The 23417-nt window shown below is 41.0% G+C and overlaps 1 protein-coding gene across 4 annotated transcripts; it reads left to right on the top strand.

Annotated features, from left to right (window-relative positions):
• The first annotated feature begins 19138 nt into the window (after positions 1–19138).
• On the top strand, positions 19139–21881 carry LOC135510387 (E3 ubiquitin-protein ligase TRIM68-like). 4 transcript variants are annotated; one of them, XM_064931262.1, is made up of 7 exons: positions 19139–19418; positions 19793–19822; positions 19925–19957; positions 20229–20300; positions 20502–20540; positions 20646–20672; positions 20799–21881. In XM_064931262.1, coding segments are annotated over exons 2-7 (699 nt in total). In that variant the 5' UTR covers positions 19139–19418; positions 19793–19821; the 3' UTR covers positions 21326–21881. The 4 variants fall into 4 exon arrangements, with proteins under 4 accessions (XP_064787334.1, XP_064787333.1, XP_064787335.1 ...); XM_064931261.1 differs by lacking the exon at positions 19139–19418 and adding an exon at positions 19510–19658; XM_064931263.1 differs by lacking the exons at positions 19139–19418; positions 19925–19957 and adding an exon at positions 19510–19658.
• Positions 21882–23417: the final 1536 nt, after the last annotated feature.

Consider the following 23417-nt stretch of genomic DNA (forward strand, 5'->3'; position numbering starts at 1 on the left):
TTACAACATAAATGTATGTCAAATTGATACATTTATGAGGTAAAAATATTGGATTTTACAGTATTCAAGTTATCAAACTATATATGTTAACTATTCACTATATACTTTTGGATCAGTAGTTATCCATTTTGAGCAGTTTGATTAAGTTAAAGTTAATTGTATTGTTAAGAAATGACAACTAAGGGTGTGTTCGTAAATTCAATATGGTGGGCCAGATTGTGCTCAGAGAGTGCTCTGGCTGTTTGTAAATTAAGAACCTTGTTAGATTGTCCATTAGCAAATTCAGTTGTGATCTCGGAGCATTCAGAGCGCACACTGGATGCTCTAGCCGAGGAGTAGGGTTGATCCGAGCATTCTGACCTCACAACAGCAGTCAAGCATCCAAACTAACTGGCTAATGTTGGCTAGCTTGCTAGCTACTTCCAGACACAAATGAGAGAACACCTCACTCTGACCCTTTTACTCTGTTTTCATGTTATCAAGAGCTTTGGTGACTGTAACTGTGCTGCTTGCAACAATTTAACTAAGCTTTTTTTCTGACAGCAATTACAGCCTTGAGTCTTCTTGGGTATGACGCTACAAGCTTGGCACACCTGTATTTGGGGAATTTCTCCCATTCTTTTCTGCAGATCATCTCAAGCTCTGTCAGGTTGGATGGGGAGCGTTGCCGCACAGCTATTTTCAGGTCTCTACAGACATGTTCAATCCAGTCCAGGCTCTGTCTGGGCCACTCTAGGACATTCAGAGACTTGTCCCAAAGCCACACCTGCGTTCTCTTGGCTTTGTGCTTAGGGTCATTGTCTTGTTGGAAGGTAAACCTTGGCCCCAGTCTGAGGTCCTGAGTTCTCTGGAGCAGGTTTTCATCATTGATCTCTCTGTACTTTGTTCCATTCATCTTTCCCTCGATTTTGACAAGTCTCCCAGTCCCTGCCACTGAAAAACACCCCCACACCATGATGCTGTCACCACCATGCTTCACCGTAGGGATGGTGCCAGGTTTACTCCAGACGTGGCTCTTGGTACTCAGGCCAAAGTGTACAATCTTGGTTTCATCAATCTTATTTTTCATGGTTTGAGAGTCTTTAGGTGCCTTTTGGCATCTTCCAATCGGGCCGTCATGGGCCTTTTACTGAGGAGTGGCATCCGTCTGGCCGCTCTACCGTAAAGGCCTGATTGGTGTAGTGCTGCAGGAATGGTTGCCCTCTGATAAGTTCTACCTTTTCACAGAGGAACTCTAAAGCTCTGTCAGAGTGTCCATCCCTGACCAAAGCCCTTCTCGTCCACTGTGTTCTTGGGGATCTTCAATGCTGCAGACATTTATTGGTACCCTTCCCCAGATCTGTGCCTTGACACAATCTGTCTCAGAGCTCTACGGACAATTCCTTCCTTCATGGTTGGTTTTTGCTCTGACATGCACTGTCAACTGTGGGACCTTGTAAAGAAATGTGTGTGCCGTTCAAACCAATTTAATTTACCACAGGTGGATTGGATGCACCTGAGCTCAATTTCGAGTCTCATTGAAAAGGGTCTGAATACTTATGTACTGTAAATATGGCAATTATGTTTTTTTAGTTTCTATTAATTCACAAACATTTCCAAAAGCCTGTTTTTGCTTTGTCATCATTGGGTATTGTGGGTAGAGTGCTGAGGACCTTTTAGAATGAGGCTATAACGTAACAAAATGTGAAAAAAGTTAAGGGATCTGAATTCTTTCTGAAGGCAATGTACAGTACATGCATCTTCACTGTCCACCCCAACTTCTGCACTAGGTACTGGAACTGCAGTTATCTCCAGAGGCTGCAGCAACTTGAGTAGAAATGACATGGATGACTAAGAGTAAAAGGACGTGTGTGAAAATAGGGTGGTCTTTGCTCCATAGACAAACAGGGAACCAGGGAGAATCCTTAGCTCCATAGCCAAACAGGGTTCCAGGGAAAATCCTTCTCATCCTGAACGTCTACATCCAAACAGACAGAAACATAAAAACACACACTAACACTGTGTTGGGAGGCTCTGAATTAGAGGATACTATGCAGATGATGCACTTCTTTTATTGGGATGATAGTATTATAGTGTGGCACTTTGTGACAACTGGCCTTTTAAAAATGAATTACAAGCTGACATATGGAATTGTTATAAGATGACATATTGAATTGTTTTAAGCTGACATATTGAATTGTTTTAACCTGACATATTGAATTGTTTTAAGCTGACATATTGAATTGTTTTAAGCTGACATATTGAATTGTTATAAGCTGACATATTGAATTGTTATAAGCTGACATATTGAATTGTTTTAAGCTGACATATTGAATTGTTTTAAGCTGACATATTGAATTGTTATAAGCTGACATATTGAATTGTTATAAGCTGACATATTGAATTGTTATAAGCTGACATATTGAATTGTTATAAGCTGACATATTGAATTGTTATAAGCTGACATATTGACTTGTTATAAGCTGACATATTGACTTGTTATAAGCTGACATATTGACTTGTTATAAGCTGACATATTGACTTGTTATAAGCTGACATATTGAATTGTTATAAGCTGACATATTGAATTGTTTTAAAACCTTGGATCATTTAGCAATTTGAATTATAATGTTTGGACCCCTTTAGGTATAAAAACATATATAAAACAATTATTTGATAAAATATAGAATTTAGCCATCACTACTTTAGCTTAAATTCTTAAATTCTACTAGCTTAAATTCTAGTTATTACAATTAACTACAATACTTGTAAAAAGCATATGCCTGTGAGATTGTTCAACATTGACTTTGAAATTTGACCATTATCCATGTCCGGAGGACACCAGGAAATTACTTAAAAACTGGCCAATAGGAGGCAACAGTGCGCACTATTCCAGTGGTAGACCAGGGTTTCTTATTTATTTTGTTTTAACACTTACTTTTACTCTTCGGAACCCTATGCAAAACCTTTACCTTAACTATGCGTGTCGAATCCCTAAAATTTGATTTAGGTTTTATCAACTTCGAAATTTGATGTTTGGAGAAACGTAACAAAGATGAGCAGGAGTCAACCCAGTCCAGGGTGGAAAAAACAGTTAGAAATTTCACATTTGGCGAAATGTGGATGAACTTCAGAATCTGAAGTCAAATTGGTAAAACCGTGATATGCAGACACTGCTTCTCAATTAGAAATCCCTGATCATTATTGTAGGTGACGTTAGCTAGCATATTTCATGCACAAAAACACATCATTGTGTCTAATAGTCTCATCGTGCTCTACTACTTAGGCCGTCAAATAAAAGGCATTCCTTTGATATAAAGTTGTTTTTGACAATACACTCAATCACTTTTACTAGGTTGTAGTAATTACAGGTTCAGGTACTTAAGACATTGTTTTGAAACTATGTTTTGCCTTTAGAATTCGAAAAAATGAACAAATAAGGACATATTTTTTACTTCTCCCATTGACTTGCCAAACCCCAGTCTGGCTGTAGAGTCTGCTTTGAGAGGCATTCCTGGAAGTACTGCATTGATGCGCCTCTGGGTTTGAAAACTCTATAGCCTTATCTTCCCTGAACTTTGTTTTCAGGGTGTCCATACCAAGGGGTATACGTAAGACACACCCAGCATGTTAACGTTAGCTATATAGTTAGTTACTTGTTTCAACACACCTATGAGTAGTTCCTTTTCAATGTAAACAATAGCTAGCTTATTAATGTTAGCAAGCACCATTATTAGTATCATGCTAGCTTGATTAGACAACACCTAGGGAGCTAGGCCTTTCTATAGGACTAAACCCCAAATTACAGAAATCGTAATAATGACGACAGCAGAGATATTGAAGGACGGTTTCTAGCTATACTGCCTCCGATGACAGCTAGCTAGTAGGCTAATTGTAGAGTGTCTTTCCTAAATTGTCATAAATTCCTCTTCTCTCCCACAGATTACCACAAGGTCTCAGACTCCAGGATGGGAAAATGCTAAAAAGAAACAGATGAAGACACAGAAATGGACCATGAGACCCTATGTTGTACTTTAAATAGTTAGTATTTTGTCAATTTCTATTCTAGGCGGACCGCCAGCAGGACAACTTCCGGTGAAACTGGAGGGCGAGCAATTTAAATAAATAATCATAAAAATGGATAGTAAACATTTAGGTACATATAAGTGTCTTATATCGGTTGAAAGCTTACATTCGTGTTAATCTAACTGCACTGCCCGATTTACAGAATATATTACAACGAAAACATGCCATGCGATTGTTTGAGGACGGCGCCCCAGATCAAAATATTTTTCCACAGGCACAGGTTTCATAAATTCACAAATAGCGATTAATTATTCACTTACTTTATGAATCTTCCTCTGATTTGTCATCCAAAGGGTACCAGCTATAACAGGTAGTGTCGTTTAGTTAGACAAAATCCTTCTTTATATCCCAAAAAGTCTGTTTAGTTGACGTCATCGATTTGAGTAATCCACTCGTTCAACATGCATTGAAAGGAATCCGAAAATCTACCACTAAACTTCATTTCAACAAGTCGAAATACGTTTCTATTTACTCCTCAGATACTCTAAAATGTAATCAAACTATAATATTTATTACGGAAAGAAGTATGTTCAATAGGAATCCGATTTTAGCAGGTGCGTCCTGTCTTAATGGCGCGCCCAAACACGAATATCCAAGACTGTGTCCCTATACTAAAACTGATATTTGTAATTCGTTTTTGAAGTTGAAACATTGAACATAGACTGCTGACACCCTATGGAAGCCATAGGAATTGCAGCCAGTGAGCAAATTTTACGTATGACTGTAACGGGTTTCTTCCAACTCACATCCTGACCAACCAAAACATAGAAACATACAAATAAACTATGGTCAGGGTGTGACAGTACCCCCCCCTCCCCCAAGGTGCGGACTCCGGCCGCAAAACCTGAACCTATCGGGGAGGGTCTGGGTGGGCATCTGTCCGCGGTGGCGGCTCTGGTGCTGGACGTGGCCCCCACTTCACCCTAGTCCTCTCCCACCTTGTCCGCTTCCGTGACCTCCGAGCCACGGCAACCCTACTAAATAACACGTGACAGAGGGGCAGCTCGGGACAGAGGGGCAGCTCGGGACAGAGGGGCAGCTCGGGACAGAGGGGCAGCTCGGGACAGAGGGGCAGCTCAGCACTGAAAGGAAGCCCAGCACTGAGAGGAAGCCCAGCCAGGTAGTTGAATCCGGCAGATCCTGGCTGGCTGGCAGTTCTGGCAGATCCTGGCTGACTGGCGGATCTGGAAGAGTCTGGCTGACTGGCAGATCTGGAAGAGTCTGGTTGACTGGCAGATCTGGAAGAGTCTGGTTGACTGGCAGATCTGGAAGAGTCTGGTTGACTGGCAGATCTGGAAGAGTCTGGCTGACTGGCAGATCTGGAAGAGTCTGGCTGACTGGCAGATCTGGAAGAGTCTGGCTGACTGGTGGATCCTGGCAGACTGACGGCTCTGGCTGCTCCATGCTGACTGACAGCTCTGGCTGCTTCATGCTGACTGGCGGCTCTGGCTGCTCCATGCTGACTGGCGGCTCTGGCTGCTCCATGCTGACTGGCGGCTCTGGCTGCTCCATGCTGACTGGCGGCTCTGGCTGCTCCATGCTGACTGGCGGCTCTGGCTGCTCCATGCAGATTGACAGCTCTGGCGGCTTCTTGCAGACTGGCAGCTCTGGCTGCTCCATGCAGAATAGCAGCTCTGGCAGCTCCTTGCAGACTGGCAGCTCCTTGCAGACTGGCAGCTCCATGCAGACTGGCAGCTCTATGCAGACTGGCAGCTCCATGCAGACTGGCAGCTCCGGCTGCTCCATGCAGACTGACAGCTCTGGCTGCTCCAGGCCGAGGACACGCACAGGAAGCCTGGTGCGGGGAGCTGCCACCGGAGGGCTGGGGTGTGGAGGTGGTACTGGGTAGACCGGACCGTGCAGGCGCACTGGAGCTCTTGAGCACCGAGCCTGCCCAACCTTACCTGGTTGAATACTCCCGGTCGCTCTGCCAGTGCGGCAAGGTGGAATAGCCCGCACTGTGCTATGCAGGCGAACCGGGGACACCGAGCGTGAGGCTGGTGCCATGTAAGCCGGCCCAAGGAGACGCACTGGGGACCAGATGCGTAGAGCCGGTTTCATGGCATTTGGCTCGACGCTCAATCTAGCCTGGCCGATACGCGGAGCTGTAATAGAACGCACCGGGCTATGCACCCGCACTGGAGATACCGTGCGCACCACAGCATAACACGGTGCCTGCCCGGTCTCTCTGGCCCTCCGGTAACCACAGGAAGTTGGCGTAGGTCTCCTACCTAGCGTCGCCATACTCCCTGTGAGCCCCCCCAAGAAATTTTTGGGGCAGACTCCCGGGCTTCCAACCGCGTCGCCGTGCTGCCTCTTCAAACCAGCGCCTCCACTTTCACCGCCTCCAGTTCTTCCTTGGGACGGCGATATTCTCCAGGCTGTGCCCAGGGTCCTTTTCCGTCCATTATCTCCAGAAGTCCAGAAGTCCTGTGATCGCTGCTCCTGCTGCCGCTGCTTGTCACCACGCCGCTTGGTCCTGTTGTGGTGGGTGATTCTGTAACGGGTTTCTTCCAACTCCTCCTCTGACGAAGAGGTGGAACAAGGATCGGACCAAAATGCAGAGTGGTTAGTTAGATACATCTTTAATGAAGATGAAACACGAACAATACAAAACAACAAACGTGGAAAACCGAAACAGCCCTATCTGGTGCAACAAACACAGAGACAGGAACAGTCACCCACAAACACACATTGAAATCCAGGCTACCTAAATGTGGTTCCCAATCAGAGACAATGACTAACACCTGCCTCTGATTGAGAACCATATCAGGCCAGACATAGAAATAGACAAACAAGACATCCAACATAGAATGCCCACTCAGATCACACCCTGACCAACCAAAACATAGAAACATACAAATAAACTATGGTCAGGGTGTGACAATGACCTTATGCTTGCCATTCTAAGAGGATGGTCTCTCAAAAAAAAGTGTAACTTTGCGTAGTTACAATTACTTGCTGCTTACACATTAACCAGAGGAGTACAGTATGTTGTCTCTTTATCAAATATTTATTTTCTGTTCTCATATGGCCACTCACTAGCATTTTGCATGAATTGGTTGGTGAAAGGGTACTTGATATGAATAGAATTTTAGACTATAGTGGTACGTATACAACAAAAAACAGGACATTAATTTATACACAAGGTAAGTGTCTGAAAAAGAAGCACCGTAACAACTGAAAATCTCTCTCTTACTCTCTCTCTCTGATGCAGTCTACTAAAAATGTCAGGCTCAGCATTTGTTTCAGTTATTTTTGTCTAAATGTGTCTCTTGGTTTTTGTTAGTAATGTGAATATGGCCTATCAGACGTGAAATAAGGCTGATGATTTCTTTATAGGTGCCATGGCTGAAGGACTCCTGAATAGTCTTTGTTAAACATAGAGAGTCTGGGAACATCAAACGATGGGGGGAAAGGAACCATATTTCGGTAATCCAACCAGTGGAAAATATGCGTTGGGGACTTAATGAATATGATGTCAGTTCGGTTGTCATCTGAGACATTATGACTGATGACAGGACAACATAAAGTGTTTCTGGGAAAGTCTACACATTCTAGTTCAGATTCACATTGAATTGTTTTGCAATTTAGATGGTTAAATATGAAACTATTTGTGAAAAGATGAACATTTTAGCTTTCAAATTAGATAATTGGGTTTTTATAAAGTTAGACCTATAATAATGAGTGAATAACATATATTGTTTTCCTATTCTCCACAGTGGATGTTAGTCTGGATGTGGACACAGCTCACCCTAAGCTGAAGATAAATGGGAACTCACTACAGTGGACTAATGAATCACCACAGAGAAACATTGAAGATGAAAGCTGTTTTGATGAAGAACCGTTTGTGTTGGGCAAAATGGGCCGTCCTTTGAAGACTTACTGGGAGGTGAATGTGAAGGAGAAGGATGACTGGGTGCTTGGCGTTGCCAAGGAAACGGCTAACAGGAAGGGGCCGTTGGCTCTCAGTCCAACTAATGGCTTCTGGGTAATCAGACTATCCAATGGGCAAAGACTTAAAGCCATGGAGGATGAAGAACACGTTCTTGACAAAGGTATTCCAGGTAAAGTTGGTATCTATCTAGATTATCAGGAAAGGAAGATGACTTTCTACAATGCAGAAGACGGCTCACTCATCTACTCATTTACCAACGGACCAAGTTATGAGGATGATGTCCGCCCACTTTTCTCACCCTGGAACAACGATGAAGATCCAATCAGAATTTTGCCCATCACGGCAACATAGAAAAACATCATTCATCACATACCCTGTATGTCAAGAGCTTATTGTGGTATAAGGCTATATGAATAATTTTCGATTAAGTAATTGTGGATTAATTTTCATCCTTTGCTGTCATCTAACCAGGCATCAATGTTGTGTTCCCTATTCTTTATTAATATATTAGACATTCAATATTTCAGTACGGTATTGTGTGTGAGATTAAACATGCATTTTTGTTTTAAAACATGTTGATTTGTGAAAAAGTTCTTATTTGGTATCTGGTTGTCAATGTATTGATGACTGGGATTGAAAGAAACAACTGCCATCTACTGTAGTTGTTTTGACACGTTTTATAATCATCCATCACATAAAACCTTGATTATCTTTACAATGACCAACAATGCAAGCTCGTTAGCCAGATACTTGACACAATATATTGACCCAGTGAAGCCTGTAGTTAGTTGTACAGTGTAATATCTAGTTGGATCATATTATCATTACAGATATTTCTACTGACATTCTAGTTCTATCAGTCTGGGATATAAAGTCATTCTATGATTTAAAAAATAAATAAATATGACTATACACTATGAATATGACAAAACATTAATATGACAAATGAGTGTGAAAAAACAAAATATGTTAGTCTGTACATCATTACAGCAGATGATATAGATTTTTACAGTTACATCTACAGTTACATCAATAAGTTGACAGTTACATCTACATCAAGGGGAAAACGTTCCATCTCAAATCGCTCAGATCAGTGAAGAAGTAGAAGATTAAAGTAACTTAATCTTCAAAAAGTTAATAATTGCTAAAGCTATAAAAAAAATGCTTAAACGATGGAAAATAATCTGCATTGCACTCTGTGCATCAGCTGTTTTTCCCATGGTCAAATAAAACCACAGATAGTTTTGGGGTATTAGAGTACTAATAAAACCACAAAGAGTTGTGTGGTTTTAGAGTACTAATTAAACCACAGAGTTGTGTGGCTTTAGAGTACTAATTAAACCACAGAGTTGTGTGGCTTTAGAGTACTAATTAAACCACAGAGTTGTGTGGTTTCAGAGTACTAATTAAACCACAGAGTTGTGTGGTTTTAGAGTACTAATTAAACCACCGAGTTGTGTGGTTTTAGAGTACTAACTAAACCACAGAGTTGTGTGGTTTTAGAGTACTAATTAAACCACAGAGTTGTGTGGCTTTAGAGTACTAATTAAACCACAGAGTTGTGTGGCTTTAGAGTACTAATTAAACCACAGAGTTGTGTGGTTTCAGAGTACTAATTAAACCACAGAGTTGTGTGGTTTTAGAGTACTAATTAAACCACCGAGTTGTGTGGTTTTAGAGTACTAACTAAACCACAGAGTTGTGTGGTTTTAGAGTACTAATTAAACCACAGAGTTGTGTGGTTTTAGAGTATTAATTAAACCACAGAGTTGTGTGGTTTTAAGGTACAAATACATAATAAAGCTACAGGCAGTAGTAACCAAGAACTGAACAAACAATGCTATGGCTTTGCCTGTTAACTGCAATCTTTTACAGGTTCACTTTGCAGCTTGAGGAGGATTTCGCTTGTCAGACAGGTGCGTTTTGAGTTCATTTTTACAACCTAACAAAGGGCCGAAGAATGGATAGAGTTTCTTGGTAAATGTTCCAGTGAAGGAGTGGATGTGGCATCTCTTCTCAACGTTGAAAAATACTATCTCCCCCTCATAGTCCTCTAACACTCCCAGCTTCTCAATTTCAGTCCAGTCAACTATTTTCAATACTTTGTTTTCCACATGTATGCTCCAGTAGGCGTTCTAGGAAATCATTTGGATGTTTGAAACTCTCTTCTCTGGGTCCTGATACTGAGAACCTAAACTTTGACGACACATGGGTAAAACAATGCCTCTGATTTTGTCTCTGTCTCATAAAACAACTCCTCAGGATCATTTTATGTTTTGAGGTTCGACCTTTAGCACTTATAGCACGTTAGCACGCAGGGTGCACCGATTGGTATCACCTCGTTAGTCAGTATGTGTTACATCCGGGATGCTATGACGTACAGTGTAGGAACCATTTAAGAAATACTGACTCCCAAATGAGATGCTGCTTTCATGGGCTGTAGCTCGTAGGTCTCTGGAACACTGTAAGATGGCAAACGTGTTACGTGCCCCCAGACGATTGTGTTTTTTGTTTGTTGATTTGAGTTGTTTGTAATGAATTGTTTTACTTATTTTGTACATAATGTTGCCTCTACCGTCTCTTTTGACCAAAAATAACTTCTAGACATCAGGACTGCGATTACTCACCACTGTAACTGTCTGCTTCCAACTCATACTCTCAAACACCTAGATCCCCTGAACGCAGCTAACTCTCCAGATCCCAATCACCTGAATTCTGATAACCTGTTCACACACCTGTATGTCATTAACACACACTATTTAGGTCAGTTATTTGCACCCCATCATAGTGAGGTATTGTTTGTTTTGATACACATTTCTATTCTGAGCTCTGTTTTGTCCTGTATTAGTCCTCCTGTGTATCGTAGGTTTTTGGCCATCCTCACTAATGATGCCTTTTTGCCTAATCCCTGCCTGTACTTTTGCCTATTGGATTTCCTGTCATCAACCTCTTTCCTGATCTCCCAGACTACGTTATTAGTATTTTCCCTGCCTGTACTGTTAGCTTTTTGGAGCCCTTGTGTATGACCATCTGCCTGCCCCTGGACCCAGTTACCTGCCTCCTCCTGTGATCCTTTACAATTAAACACCTGCTGTGCCCTGCACTTTAAACCAGCACTCTGTCTCCCATCGTATTCATGACAAGCACGGACTAGCAGAATCCTTTTTTTACTTTCATGGCTCTGACGAGCACAATGCGAAGAAAACACTGCTTCCTCGTGAACAGGCCCCCGATCCCTGTGATCTAAGTGAAGAGGAGGCAGAAAAAGAGAGGCTGAAGGTCGGGCTGCCTTCTGATAATTTGTAGGTGATTGAATAAACCCACACTTCCCTCCATTCTGCTAGCAAACGTGCAATCTTTGGACAATAAAATCAATGAGTTACGCGGAAGATTAAACTACCAACGGGACATTAAATACTGTAACATCTTATGATTCACGTAGTCGTGGCTGAATGACAACAACATCAACATACAGCTGACTGGTTATACGATGTACCGGCAGGATAGAACAGCGGCACCTGGTAAGACAAGGGGCGCCATCTATTATTTTTGTAAACAACAGCTGGTGCACGCAATCTAAGGAAGTCTCGAGCTATTGCTCGCCTGAGTTAGAGTTTCTCATGATAAGCTGTAGACTACACTACCTACCACAAATGTTTTCATCTGTATTCTTTGTAGCTGTTTACAAACCACCACAGTCAGAAGCTGGCACTAAGACAGCATTGAATGAGCTTTATTCTGCCTTAAGAAAACAAGAAGAAGCTCACCCAGAGGCGGCACTCTTAGTAGCCGGGGACTTTAATGCAGAGAAACTTATTTCCGTTTGACCAAATTTCTATCAGCTTGTTAAATGTGCAAACAGAGGAAAGAGAACTCTGGACCACCTATACTCCACACACAGAGATGCATACAAAGATCTCCCTTGCCCTCAATTTGGCATTTCCTCCTGATTCCTGGTTACAAGCAAGAATTAAAGCAGGAAGCACCAGTGACCCCTCCCCCTCTGTTGTCATCTATGCATAGTCAGTCACTTTAATAACTCTACCTACATGTACATACTACCTCAAACTACCAGTGACCCCACACATTGACTCTGTAATGGTACCCCCCTGTATATAGTTTGGGTGTTGTTATTTCAATGCTGTTCTCAAACTACTTGTTACTTTTATCTTTTATTCTTATCTGTATTTCTTAATGTTTGGTTATGGGCTCGTAGCATTTCACTGTAAGGTCCTGCACCTGTTGTATTCGGCGCATGTGACAAATAAAAATGGATTTGATTTGATTTTCATATGTGTGTTTATGTGAATTGGCTAGCTAATTAGCAGTGTGCTAGTGGTGAAATCACCTGCTCTGAGACGTAGAAGTAGTTGTTTCCTTTGCTGTGCAAGGGTTTTTGTGACACTGCTGTTAACACTGCTTTGTCGGTGACACGTGTCAATGTGTTCAGGGAGTCACTCGTTTGAGCACAGGTTCAGCCAACCAGAATCATGGAAGCAACACCGTTAGCCTCAGACAGCTCAGCCAATACCTCAAAAACAATTTATTATCCCTCCGTGACAAAATGCTGTTTTTGCTAGTCAACTTTCAGTGGACACTCCCATGAGTGTCTTTCAGAACACCTACTAAAACCCCAGCTGTTTCATTTTGGTTCTTACCGGTGACTCTTTGTTACTTCCCCCTTCTTTTTGAGCAACATTTTTTGGTTTTCTTGGAACGTAACAGTATCTAAGAGGAAAGCCCTCATGCTCATGACATTGAGAAACAATCACGGATCACCTATAGGCTGTGTCCCAAATTACTGTACAGTGCACTGCTTTTGAGAAGAGCCCTATCAAAGTAGTGCACTAAGTAGGGAATAGCATGTCATTTCAGCTCCAGCCCTAGTAAAGCCATAGGTTGGTTCTACATGTATCTTACATACAGGACTGAATGCAACTACATATGATGACCACTGTGACATCAAAACACTGTATCATAAAACAACTTTTTCAATATCAGACAAGGTTGAGTGGATTGTCAATATGAATTGAATAACCTGACTGACACTAAGTGTCCCAAACATGCTCATAATAACAACAGCACCATTTTTCAACTGAGAGCAAATGCGTAGGATGTGTGAATAGTAACTGCATTCTTCCTTGTTGTTGGTTGTAGGCAAGCACAGAGTGTCAAGTGACATGGCTATCAGTATTTGCATTACATATTGTATTTGACTTAGGTGTATTTGTAATCACAGGGGTCATCTGTATAAAGAGACCTTGTTCTCAGCATGACTACTTGTAAAATAAGGATTACACATTAGGGTCATACTCACAAAGCAGTGTGACTATGGCATTAGTGAGGTTTGGCACTGGAACAAACACACACACACACACACACACACACACACACACACACACACACACACACACACACACACACACACACACACACACACACACGCACACACACACACACACATACACGCACACACAAACACATACACGCACGAACACACGCAAATTCAGCTAAGAACAAATTCTTATTTACAATGACGGCAAAGGAACAGAGAGTTACTGCCTTGTTCAGTGGCAGAACGACAGGTTTTTATCTTGTCAGCTCAGGTATTCAATCCACCAACCTTTTGGTTACTAATAAACTAGTGTATGCAATAGGTTGGATATTGCCTGGTTCTTAACCAACTGCTGGATCACATGACAGTAAATGTTGTAAGTGTTGGTAAAAGCACAAACAGATCCGGCTACCAGGATAAGAGATTGGGTGATTAGATCTTCATCAGCTTCTGATGCCACACAAAAATGCAGTCCAACCTGTTCAGCAACATGACAGGGGCCTTAACAATGAATGAAGTTTCACCACAAGTATTACATGTTATCAAGCTCTCTCTCTCTCTCTCTCTCTGTCTCTCTCTGTCTCTCTCTCCCTCTCTCTCTCTCTCTCTCTCTCTCTCTCTCACACACATCTTTCAACAGCGAGTCATTCAGGAAAAATCTGTTTTCCACTAAAGAAAATGAGAACATTTAGTTTAGTCACCAAAACATCAGATAATGACAGGCTCACCATGTAGTCATTTTAACTACCATCTAATAGCAAAGAATACAAGATACACCTTTCAAAGATACACATCCCCAAGCTGCTACCCCTGGGGATGTAGGAAATCAAAAGGCAATACATGCAGAAGAAATGTCTCGACATCCCCTCCTGTTGTTTGAAATCACTACCTTTGTAATCTAAACCAAATATACAGGGTGTTGCATACAGAATATGGGTACTATCTCTAGTTAGGGACACGACCGCGAACGAGTCAAATGAAACAGATACGTTCCCACTCTGTTCGCACCGCTTTAGCGCATCTACAAACCCACAGGCCAACAGATAAACAGATCTGTGAATCCATCCTAATGGAGCATTCTGAAGGTGAGTTAGTGAAAATAATATATTAGATTTGGAGTTGGGGAATTGTTTGAATATTATGGATATTATTGTACTATTAAACAGGAGTTAAATGTGTTTTAAACCGATGACATTGATTTTTTTAATGTCAAATGCCCATATTCTTGTAATTTAAAAATGTATATATATCGTATAACATGTCAATATTATCTAATATGGCACACCTGTATTTTTTATACCTTTATTTTACTAGGCAAGTCAGTTAAGAACAAATTCTTATTTTCAATGACGGCCTAGGAACAGTGTGTTAACTGCCTGTTCAGGGGCAGAACGACAGACTTTGTACCTTGTCAGCTCGGGGATTTGAACTTGCAACCTTTCGGTTACTAGTCCAATGCTCCAATGCTCTAACCACTAGGCTACACTCCCATTCTTCTCTGCAGATCCTCTTAAGCTCTGTCAGGTTGGATGGGGTGCGTTGCAGTACAGCTATTTAGTCTCTCCAGACATGTTCAATCCAGTCCAGGCTCTGTTTGGGCCACTCAAGGACATTCAGAGACTTCCCGAAGCCACTCCTGAGTTGTCTTGGCTTTGTGATTAGGGTCGTTGTCTTGTTGGAAGGTGAACCTTGGCCCCAAACTGAGATCCTAAGCGCTTTGGAGCAGGTTTTCAACAAGCCGACATATTGAATTGTTATAAGCTGTCATATTGAATTTTTTTAAGATGATCATACCTTGGATCATTTAGCTATTTAATTTAGAATTTCAGGACCCCTTTAGGTATAAAAACATATATAAAACATTTATTTGATAAAATATAGAATATGGCCATCACTACTATAGCCCATAGAAATGCATTGAATAACACATTCATATTTTTTTTTTTTAAAGACAGTCGAAAATCAAATCTTGAGAAATCAGTTCATTTATTTTTTAAAGTTATTTTTATATCATCAGTTGTCACAAAGTACCACACTATAATACTATCATCCCAATAAAAGAAGTGCATCATCTGCATAGTATCCTCTAATTCAGAGCATCCCAACACAGTGTTAGTGTGTGTTTTTATGTTTCTGTCTGTTTGGATGTAAACGTTCAGGATGAGAAGGATTCTACCTGGTGCCCTGTTTGTCTATGGAGCTAAGGATTCTCCCTGGTGTCCTGTTTGTCTATGGAGCTAAGGATTCTCCCTGGTGTCCTGTTTGTCTATGGAGCTAAGGATTCTCCCTGGTGTCCTGTTCGGCTATGGAGCTAAGGATTCTCCCTGGTGCCCTGTTTGTCTATGGAGCTAAGGATTCTCCCTGGTGCCCTGTTTGTCTATGGAGCTAAGGATTCTCCCTGGTGTCCTGTTTGTCTATGGAGCTAAGGATTCTCCCTGGTGTCCTGTTCGGCTATGGAGCTAAGGATTCTCCCTGGTGCCCTGTTTGTCTATGGAGCTAAGGATTCTCCCTGGTGCCCTGTTTGTCTATGGAGCTAAGGATTCTCCCTGGTGTCCTGTTTGTCTATGGAGCTAAGGATTCTCCCTGGTGTCCTGTTTGGCTATGGAGCTAAGGATTCTCCCTGGTGTCCTGTTTGTCTATGGAGCTAAGGATTCTCCCTGGTGTCCTGTTTGGCTATGGAGCTAAGGATTCTCCCTGGTGCCCTGTTTGTCTATGGAGCTAAGGATTCTCCCTGGTGTCCTGTTTGGCTATGGAGCTAAGGATTCTCCCTGGTGCCCTGTTTGGCTATGGAGCTAAGGATTCTCGCTGGTGCCCTGTTTGTCTATGGAGCTAAGGATTCTCCCTGGTGTCCTGTTTGGCTATGGAGCTAAGGATTCTCCCTGGTGCCCTGTTTGGCTATGGAGCTAAGGATTCTCCCTGGTGCCCTGTTTGGCTAAGGAGCTAAGGATTCTCCCTGGTGTCCTGTTTGGCTATGGAGCTAAGGATTCTCCTTGGTGCCCTGTTCGGCTATGGAGCTACGGATTCTCCCTGGTGCCCTGTTCGGCTATGGAGCTAAGGATTCTCCCTGGTGCCCTGTTCGGCTATGGAGCTAAGGATTCTCCTTGGTGCCCTGTTCGGCTATGGAGCTAAGGATTCTCCCTGGTGCCCTCTTCGGCTATGGAGCTAAAGATTCTCCCTGGTGCTCTGTTTGTCTATGGAGCTAAGGATTCTCCCTGGTGTCCTGTTTGTCTATGGAGCTAAGGATTCTCCCTGGTGTCCTGTTCGGCTATGGAGCTAAGGATTCTCCCTGGTGCCCTGTTCGGCTATGGAGCTAAGGATTCTCCCTGTTGTCCTGTTCGGCTATGGAGCTAAGGATTCTCCCTGGTGTCCTGTTTGTCTATGGAGCTAAGGATTCTCCCTGGTGTCCTGTTTGGCTACGGAGCTAAAGATTCTCCCTGGTGCCCTGTTTGTCTATGGAGCTAAGGATTCTCCCTGGTGTCCTGTTTGTCTATGGAGCTAAGGATTCTCCCTGGTGTCCTGTTTGTCTATGGAGCTAAGGATTCTCCCTGGTGTCCTGTTTGTCTATGGAGCTAAGGATTCTCCCTGGTGCCCTGTTTGTCTATGGAGCTAAGGATTCTCCCTGGTGTCCTGTTTGGCTATGGAGCTAAGGATTCTCCCTGGTGTCCTGTTTGGCTATGGAGCTAAGGATTCTCCCTGGTGCCCTGTTTGGCTATGGAGCTAAAGATTCTCCCTGGTGCCCTGTTTGTCTATGGAGCTAAGGATTCTCCCTGGTGTCCTGTTTGTCTATGGAGCTAAGGATTCTACCTGGAACCCTGTTTGTCTATGGAGCTAAGGATTCTCCCTGTTGTCCTGTTCGGCTATGGAGCTAAGGATTCTCCCTGGTGCCCTGTTCGGCTATGGAGCTAAGGATTCTCCCTGGTGCCCTGTTTGTCTATGGAGCTAAGGATTTTCCCTGGAACCCTGTTCGGCTATGGAGCTAAGGCCACCCTATTTTCACTGTTCCATTTTCTCTTAGTTACCCATGTCTTTTTTACTCAAGTTGTTGTTTCCTGAATTTCATATGAATTCATATTAAACTGAATAGTTATAATATAACAATGTAATAATATCTTCACTATAGGAGGGCATATTGGAGGTTCAGCCTCTGGAGATAACTGCAGTTCCAGTACCTAGTGCAGAAGTCGGGGTGGACAGTGAAGATGCATGTACTGTACATTGCCTTCAGAAAGAATTCAGAACCCTTAACTTTTTCCACATTTTGTTACGTTACAGCTTTATTCTAAAATGGATGAAAAAATATATATATCCTCAGCACTCTACCCACAATACCCAATAACGACAGCAGGCTTTTAGAAATGTTTGCTAAAAAACAGAAATGTCTTATTTACAGTACAGAAGTATTCAGACCCTTTCCAATGAGACTCCAAATTGAGCTCAGGTACATCCTGTTTCCATTGATCATCCTTGAAAAGTTGAAACCATTTGATTGGAGTCCACCTGTGGTAAATTCAATTGATTGGGCATGACTTGGAACGGTACACACATTTCTTTATAAGGTCCCACAGTTGACAGTGCAAAAACCAACAGGTCAAAGGCATTGTCCTTAGAGCTCTGAGACAGATTGGGTCGAGGCACAGATCTGGGGAAGGGTAACAAAAAGTTCTGCAGCATTGACGATACCCAAGATGACAGTGGCTGAGAAGAGCCTTGGTCAGGGAGGTGACCAAGACCCGATAGTCACTCTACCATCAAGTAAGGTTTTGGATTTGCTAGAGTTGTGGATGTGGGTCTGTGGGCGTAGTCCCATGACTCCGGATTGGATGGTTTTGTGCTCAATGCCAGTGGTAGACCAGTGTTTCTTTCTTTATTTGTTTTAACACTTACTTTAAACTTTCGGAACCCTATCCCAAACCTTTACCTTAACCATTGATAACGAATGCCTAAATGTAATGTTTTAGGTTTTAGCAAGTTCGAAATTTGACGTTTGGAGAAACGTAACAATGCTGAGCAACTCAGTCCAGGGTGTAAAAAACAGTTTGAAATTTGACAATTGGAGAAACGTGGATAATCTTCAGAATCTGAAGTCAATTTGGTAGAACCCACAAGGTTTCAGACTCCAGGATGGGAAAATGCTAACAAGAGATGAAACAAAACACAGAAGGGGACCATGAGACCCCATGTTGTATTTAAAATACTTCATATTTTGTCAATTTCCATTCTGACTTTTAATGCTATAAACGGGAGAAAAAGACAATCTATGTCTATATCGGATGCAACTGAGGAAAACCAAAATAATACATTGGTGAATTAATTGGAAACTTGTACATTTGTAACAAGCATGTTAACTAGCATTTGTTGTTACACCACTATAACTACAGACCACAATTACCACCTTAGGTGGTAATTCTGCCAGACATCCTTCCAATCAATAGCCTCATCATCAATGGCCAAATCCTTTATACTTTCAGTTGCGACATTCCCTACAGGCATAACCATTTGGTAAATCTGTCTAAGAGTGTGTTACTACCTCAATGCCAAGAGGCACAACACAGTCTTAGAAACAGGCTCCAAAAGGGTTCTTAAGCTATCCCCATATGATAACATTTTTTTGGTTCCAGGTAGAACACTTTTTGGTTCCATGTAGAACCCTTTTAAGTTTTTCTAAGATCTACAACACATGAATAGGTGTTATGATACAGCACACACTGAGTATACATACAACTTGCAGTAACTAAAATGGCCATGGGGTGAAGCTTTCCTATAAAGTACTGAGGAAGCCAATAGGATACAATGTGTTGTCTTGATAAAACCTGGACCCTCCCGGTTTCCTCCCATGTGATTCTTGCTGGAAGGTGACAACTGACTGCTTACACATTAACCAGAGGAGCTGCAGTATGTTGTCTCCTTATCCATGTTTTTCTGATCTCATATGACCACAACATTTAGCATTAGCAATTTGGTAAATGGGTACTTGGTATAAATCACATTTGAGACTATAAGTGGTGATATACAACAAAACAGGACAGACATTTATACACAACGTAACTATCTGAAAAAGAATCAACATAAGAACTGGAAATCTCTCTCTCTCTGATGCAGTCTACTTAGTAAAATGTCAAGGTAAGCATTTTTTTTCACTTCTTTTTGTGGTAACAATATAACAGTTTATGGCATCATGCTTCCTTTAAATTTGTCTCTTGGTTTTTGTTAGCAATGTGAATCAGGTTTAGTGGACGTGAAATGAGGCTGACAATATCTTTATAGGCACTGTGGCTGAGAATTGGAAAAAACAGACTTATTCTAGGACTACTTAGGACTATTTAATTGTTAGCTGTTACCAATTAGCCACCACCACCATGGGTAAAGCTGCTTGGATACAAACCTAAATCATTACCCTAAATACATGAATTTACCCCTGACTACTATATTCATTACAACTATAGTACATATACCACTGGATCAAAATAAGACACAACTCTTTCTTTCTTTTACAGGATGTTGTGGCTCAAAAACAGAAGACCAGAGTAAGTTTGTTTTCTTCTCTTCTCTGCATGAAAAGATTATGATGGATATTTGTCTTTTAAAAGAATAAAATGTATTGTTCAACACCATGTTACTTTATACAGTGCCAATCATCAGGGATTCAACAAAGGATAAGAGTAAGCTTTTAGTCTGTTAATATAAATATGGATCATTTAGTGGATCATTTAGTGGATCATCATCATAATAAGAAAAATAAGACAATCATGAGTCGGTAGAATCTATTTTAGTGTTTGATGTATTAACCTGGCATTTTTTTGCACATTAAACAACGGAATCATGCAATTGATGGAAAGCATGTGCAGTTACAGTGTCTGTCAAAATATTTCAGATGAAGATTGTATATTTAAAATGATTTAAGGAGAATTCTATTGTTTTGGTGATATGAAGGTTATGACTCAACTGCAAGGCAAGAAAACCCTTTACAGACAGGAACTCAGTTCAAACCATCTCCTAAGAAAGGTGTGAAGTATATTACATCAATACAGTTGGTGCTGTGTATATTCTGTGTAAGCACCAATGTTGCACCAACTTACCCTAGTGCACACTCTTACCCAAGCACATCAGTATTAAGTCAGTATATATTTTGTAATTACATAGTATCTTTCACAGTTATTAGCTTTGTGTTCCATACCTTATTCTGGTTTATCATTGCATTTGTAGATGCATCAGCCAGATCCAGGAAGAACACTGTAGAGTTCGGTAATGTGTCTCTTGTAAATACAATATAATACAAAATAGTATTCATGTAAAATGTGAGACAATGAATTTGTCACTGTTACGCTTAAAAAAAAAATCTTTCTCCAGATATAAATCAAGCACGCTCATATGAAGGTAATGGGTTCTGTCAACAGAATCAGTTTTTCAAATCAATTAAAATACTTAATTTGCCCTACATGCCTCATTTTATAATCAATGGAGATTATTTTGTCATTTAATCTGTTTTCCTATTCTCCACAGTGGATGTTAGTCTGGATGTGGACACAGCTCACCCTAAGCTGAAGATAAATGGGAAATCACTACAGTGGACTAATGAATCACCACAGAGAAACATTAACATTGAGAAGTGTTTTGATGAAGAGCCTTTTGTGTTGGGCAATATGGGCCGTGCACGGAAGAGTTACTGGGAGGTGAATGTGAAGGAGAAGGATGACTGGGTGCTTGGCGTTGCCAAGGCAACGGCTCACAGGAAGGGGCCGCTGGTTTTCAGACCAACAGGTGGCTTCTGGGTAATCAGACTTTCCAATGGGCAAAGACTTAAAGCAATGGAGGATGAAGAACACATTCTTGAGAAAGGTATTCCAGATAAAGTTGGTATCTATCTAGATTATCAGGAAAGGAAGGTGACTTTCTTTAATGCAGATGACGGTTCACTCATCTACTCATTTATTGATGGACCAAGTTATCAGGATGATGTCCTGCCACTTTTCTCACCCGGGAACAACGATGCAAAACCAATTGCAATTTTGTCCATCACAGCAACATAGAAAAACACAATTGATCATATTCCCTGTCTGTCAATAGCTTATCATGGTATCAAGCTATGTTAATATTTTTGATTAAGTAATTTGTATGATCCTTTGCTGTCATCTAACCAGGCATCTACGTTGTGTTCCATTATTTGTATTAATATATTAGTCGTTCATTATTTCAATAGATTTTTGTGTATGAAATTAAACAATCATTTTGTTTTAAAATACTAAATGTTGATTTGTGAAAAATACAAGATCTTATTTGGCATCTGGATGTAGATCTATTGATGACTAGGATTGAGAAAAACAACGACCTTCTATTGGCTTGTATGTAGTTGTTTTGACAACTTTGGTAATCATCCATCACGTAAAACTTTGCTTATATTTACAATGACCAAGCATGAGAGCTGGATTGCCAGAGTTTTGACACAATATATTGACCCTGTAAAGCCTGAAGTTAGTTGTTCAGTGTAACATCTAGGTGGACCGTCTTTTCATTACAGACATTTCTAACATGCTAGTTCAATCAGTGTGTGATATAAAGTGATTCTATGATTTGTTTTTAAAAGAACTATGACTGTATGATATGAACATGAAAAAACACCAATATAACAAATGAGTTTGACAAAACTGTAACAAGGGATATTTACTAACTTTACAGTATTGAGTATATATAGAATCAATGTAGAGATTTTAGTAGAATTTTACAGTTACATCTTACACATTAGAAAACAGTAGACAAAAAAAGGGCAAAACATTCCATCTCACATCGCTCGGGATAATTTTCTGTGAAATAAAATAAGTAAAAGATTAAAGTAACTCAATCTTCACAGTTGATAATTACTAAAGCTAAATAAATACTCAAACAATGAAAGATAATCCGCCTTGCACTCTACCCATCAGTTATTTTCCCCATGGTTAAATAAAACCACATATTGTTTTGTGTTTTTTAAGAGTACCAATAAAACCAAAGAGTTTGGGGGTATTAGAGTACTAATAAAACCATAGAGCTTGGGAGTATTAGAGTATTAGAGTACTAATTAGACCACAGCTAGTTTGGGGGTATCAGAGTACTAATTAGACCACAAATAGTTTTTGGGTATTAGAGTACTAATTAGACCACAGATGGTTTCGGGGTATTAGAGTACTAATTAGACCACAGGCAGTTTTGGGGTATTAGAGTACTAAGAAAACCACAGAGAGTTGTGGGCTATTAGAGTACTAATGAAAACAGAGAGTTGTGGGCTTTTAGAGTACTAATAAAACCACAGAGAGTTTGGGGGTTTTAGAGTAACTAATAAAACCACAGAGAGTTTGGGGGTTTTAGAGTAACTAATAAAGTCACACACACATGCAGTAGTAACAAAAGACTGAACAAACAATGCTATGGCCTTGCCTGTCAACTGCAATCTTTTACAGGTTCACTTCTCAGCATGAGGAGTGTATCGCTTGTCAGATGGGTAAGATATTGAGTTCCTCTTTACCAGCTAACAATGGGCCAAAGAAGGGATAGAGTTTCTTAGTAAATGTAAAAGTGAAGGAGTGGATGTGGCATTTCTTCTCAACATTGAAAAACACTATCCACTAACACTCCCAGCTTCAGAGGTTTCAGTTCAGCGGGAAGTACAGTAGGAGACTGCTTTCAATACTTTGTTTTCCAAACGTATGCTCCAGTAGCTATTCTCTGGAATCATTTGGATGGTTGAACCTTTGTTCTCTGGATCCTGTGACTCCAACACTGCACTGAGTCTTCTCTCCCATGTAAACATCCCAGTAATGTTTACCTGTATCACATCCCTTCATTTCAAATACAGTGCCTTTCCTCAAACCTCTTCTCAGTTACCCTTTCTCTCCATAGGTCTCCAAATTTGACTGATTTGAGATTGTACATTTTTATTTATTTTTTTATTTAACCTTTCTTTAAAACCTCTTGAGACGAGAGGACAGTATTTTGATGTTTGGATGAAAGACGTACCCAAATGAAACTGCCTATTTCTCAGGCCCAGAAGCTAGAATATGACTATAATTGGCAGATTAGGATAGAAAACACTCTAACATTTCCAAAACTGTCAAAATATTGTCTGTGAGTATAACAGAACTGATATTG

Source organism: Oncorhynchus masou, chromosome 23 (assembly GCF_036934945.1).
Source record: "Oncorhynchus masou masou isolate Uvic2021 chromosome 23, UVic_Omas_1.1, whole genome shotgun sequence".
NCBI classification, from domain to species: Eukaryota; Metazoa; Chordata; class Actinopteri; order Salmoniformes; family Salmonidae; genus Oncorhynchus; species Oncorhynchus masou.

Coding starts and splice junctions, on each gene's coding strand:
- LOC135510387 (XM_064931261.1), top strand. Junction 19,823..19,924: donor CTCAAAAACAGAAGACCAGA/GTAAGTTTGTTT, acceptor TACTTTATACAG/TGCCAATCATCAGGGATTCA. Junction 20,301..20,501: donor CAAACCATCTCCTAAGAAAG/GTGTGAAGTATA, acceptor TTGCATTTGTAG/ATGCATCAGCCAGATCCAGG.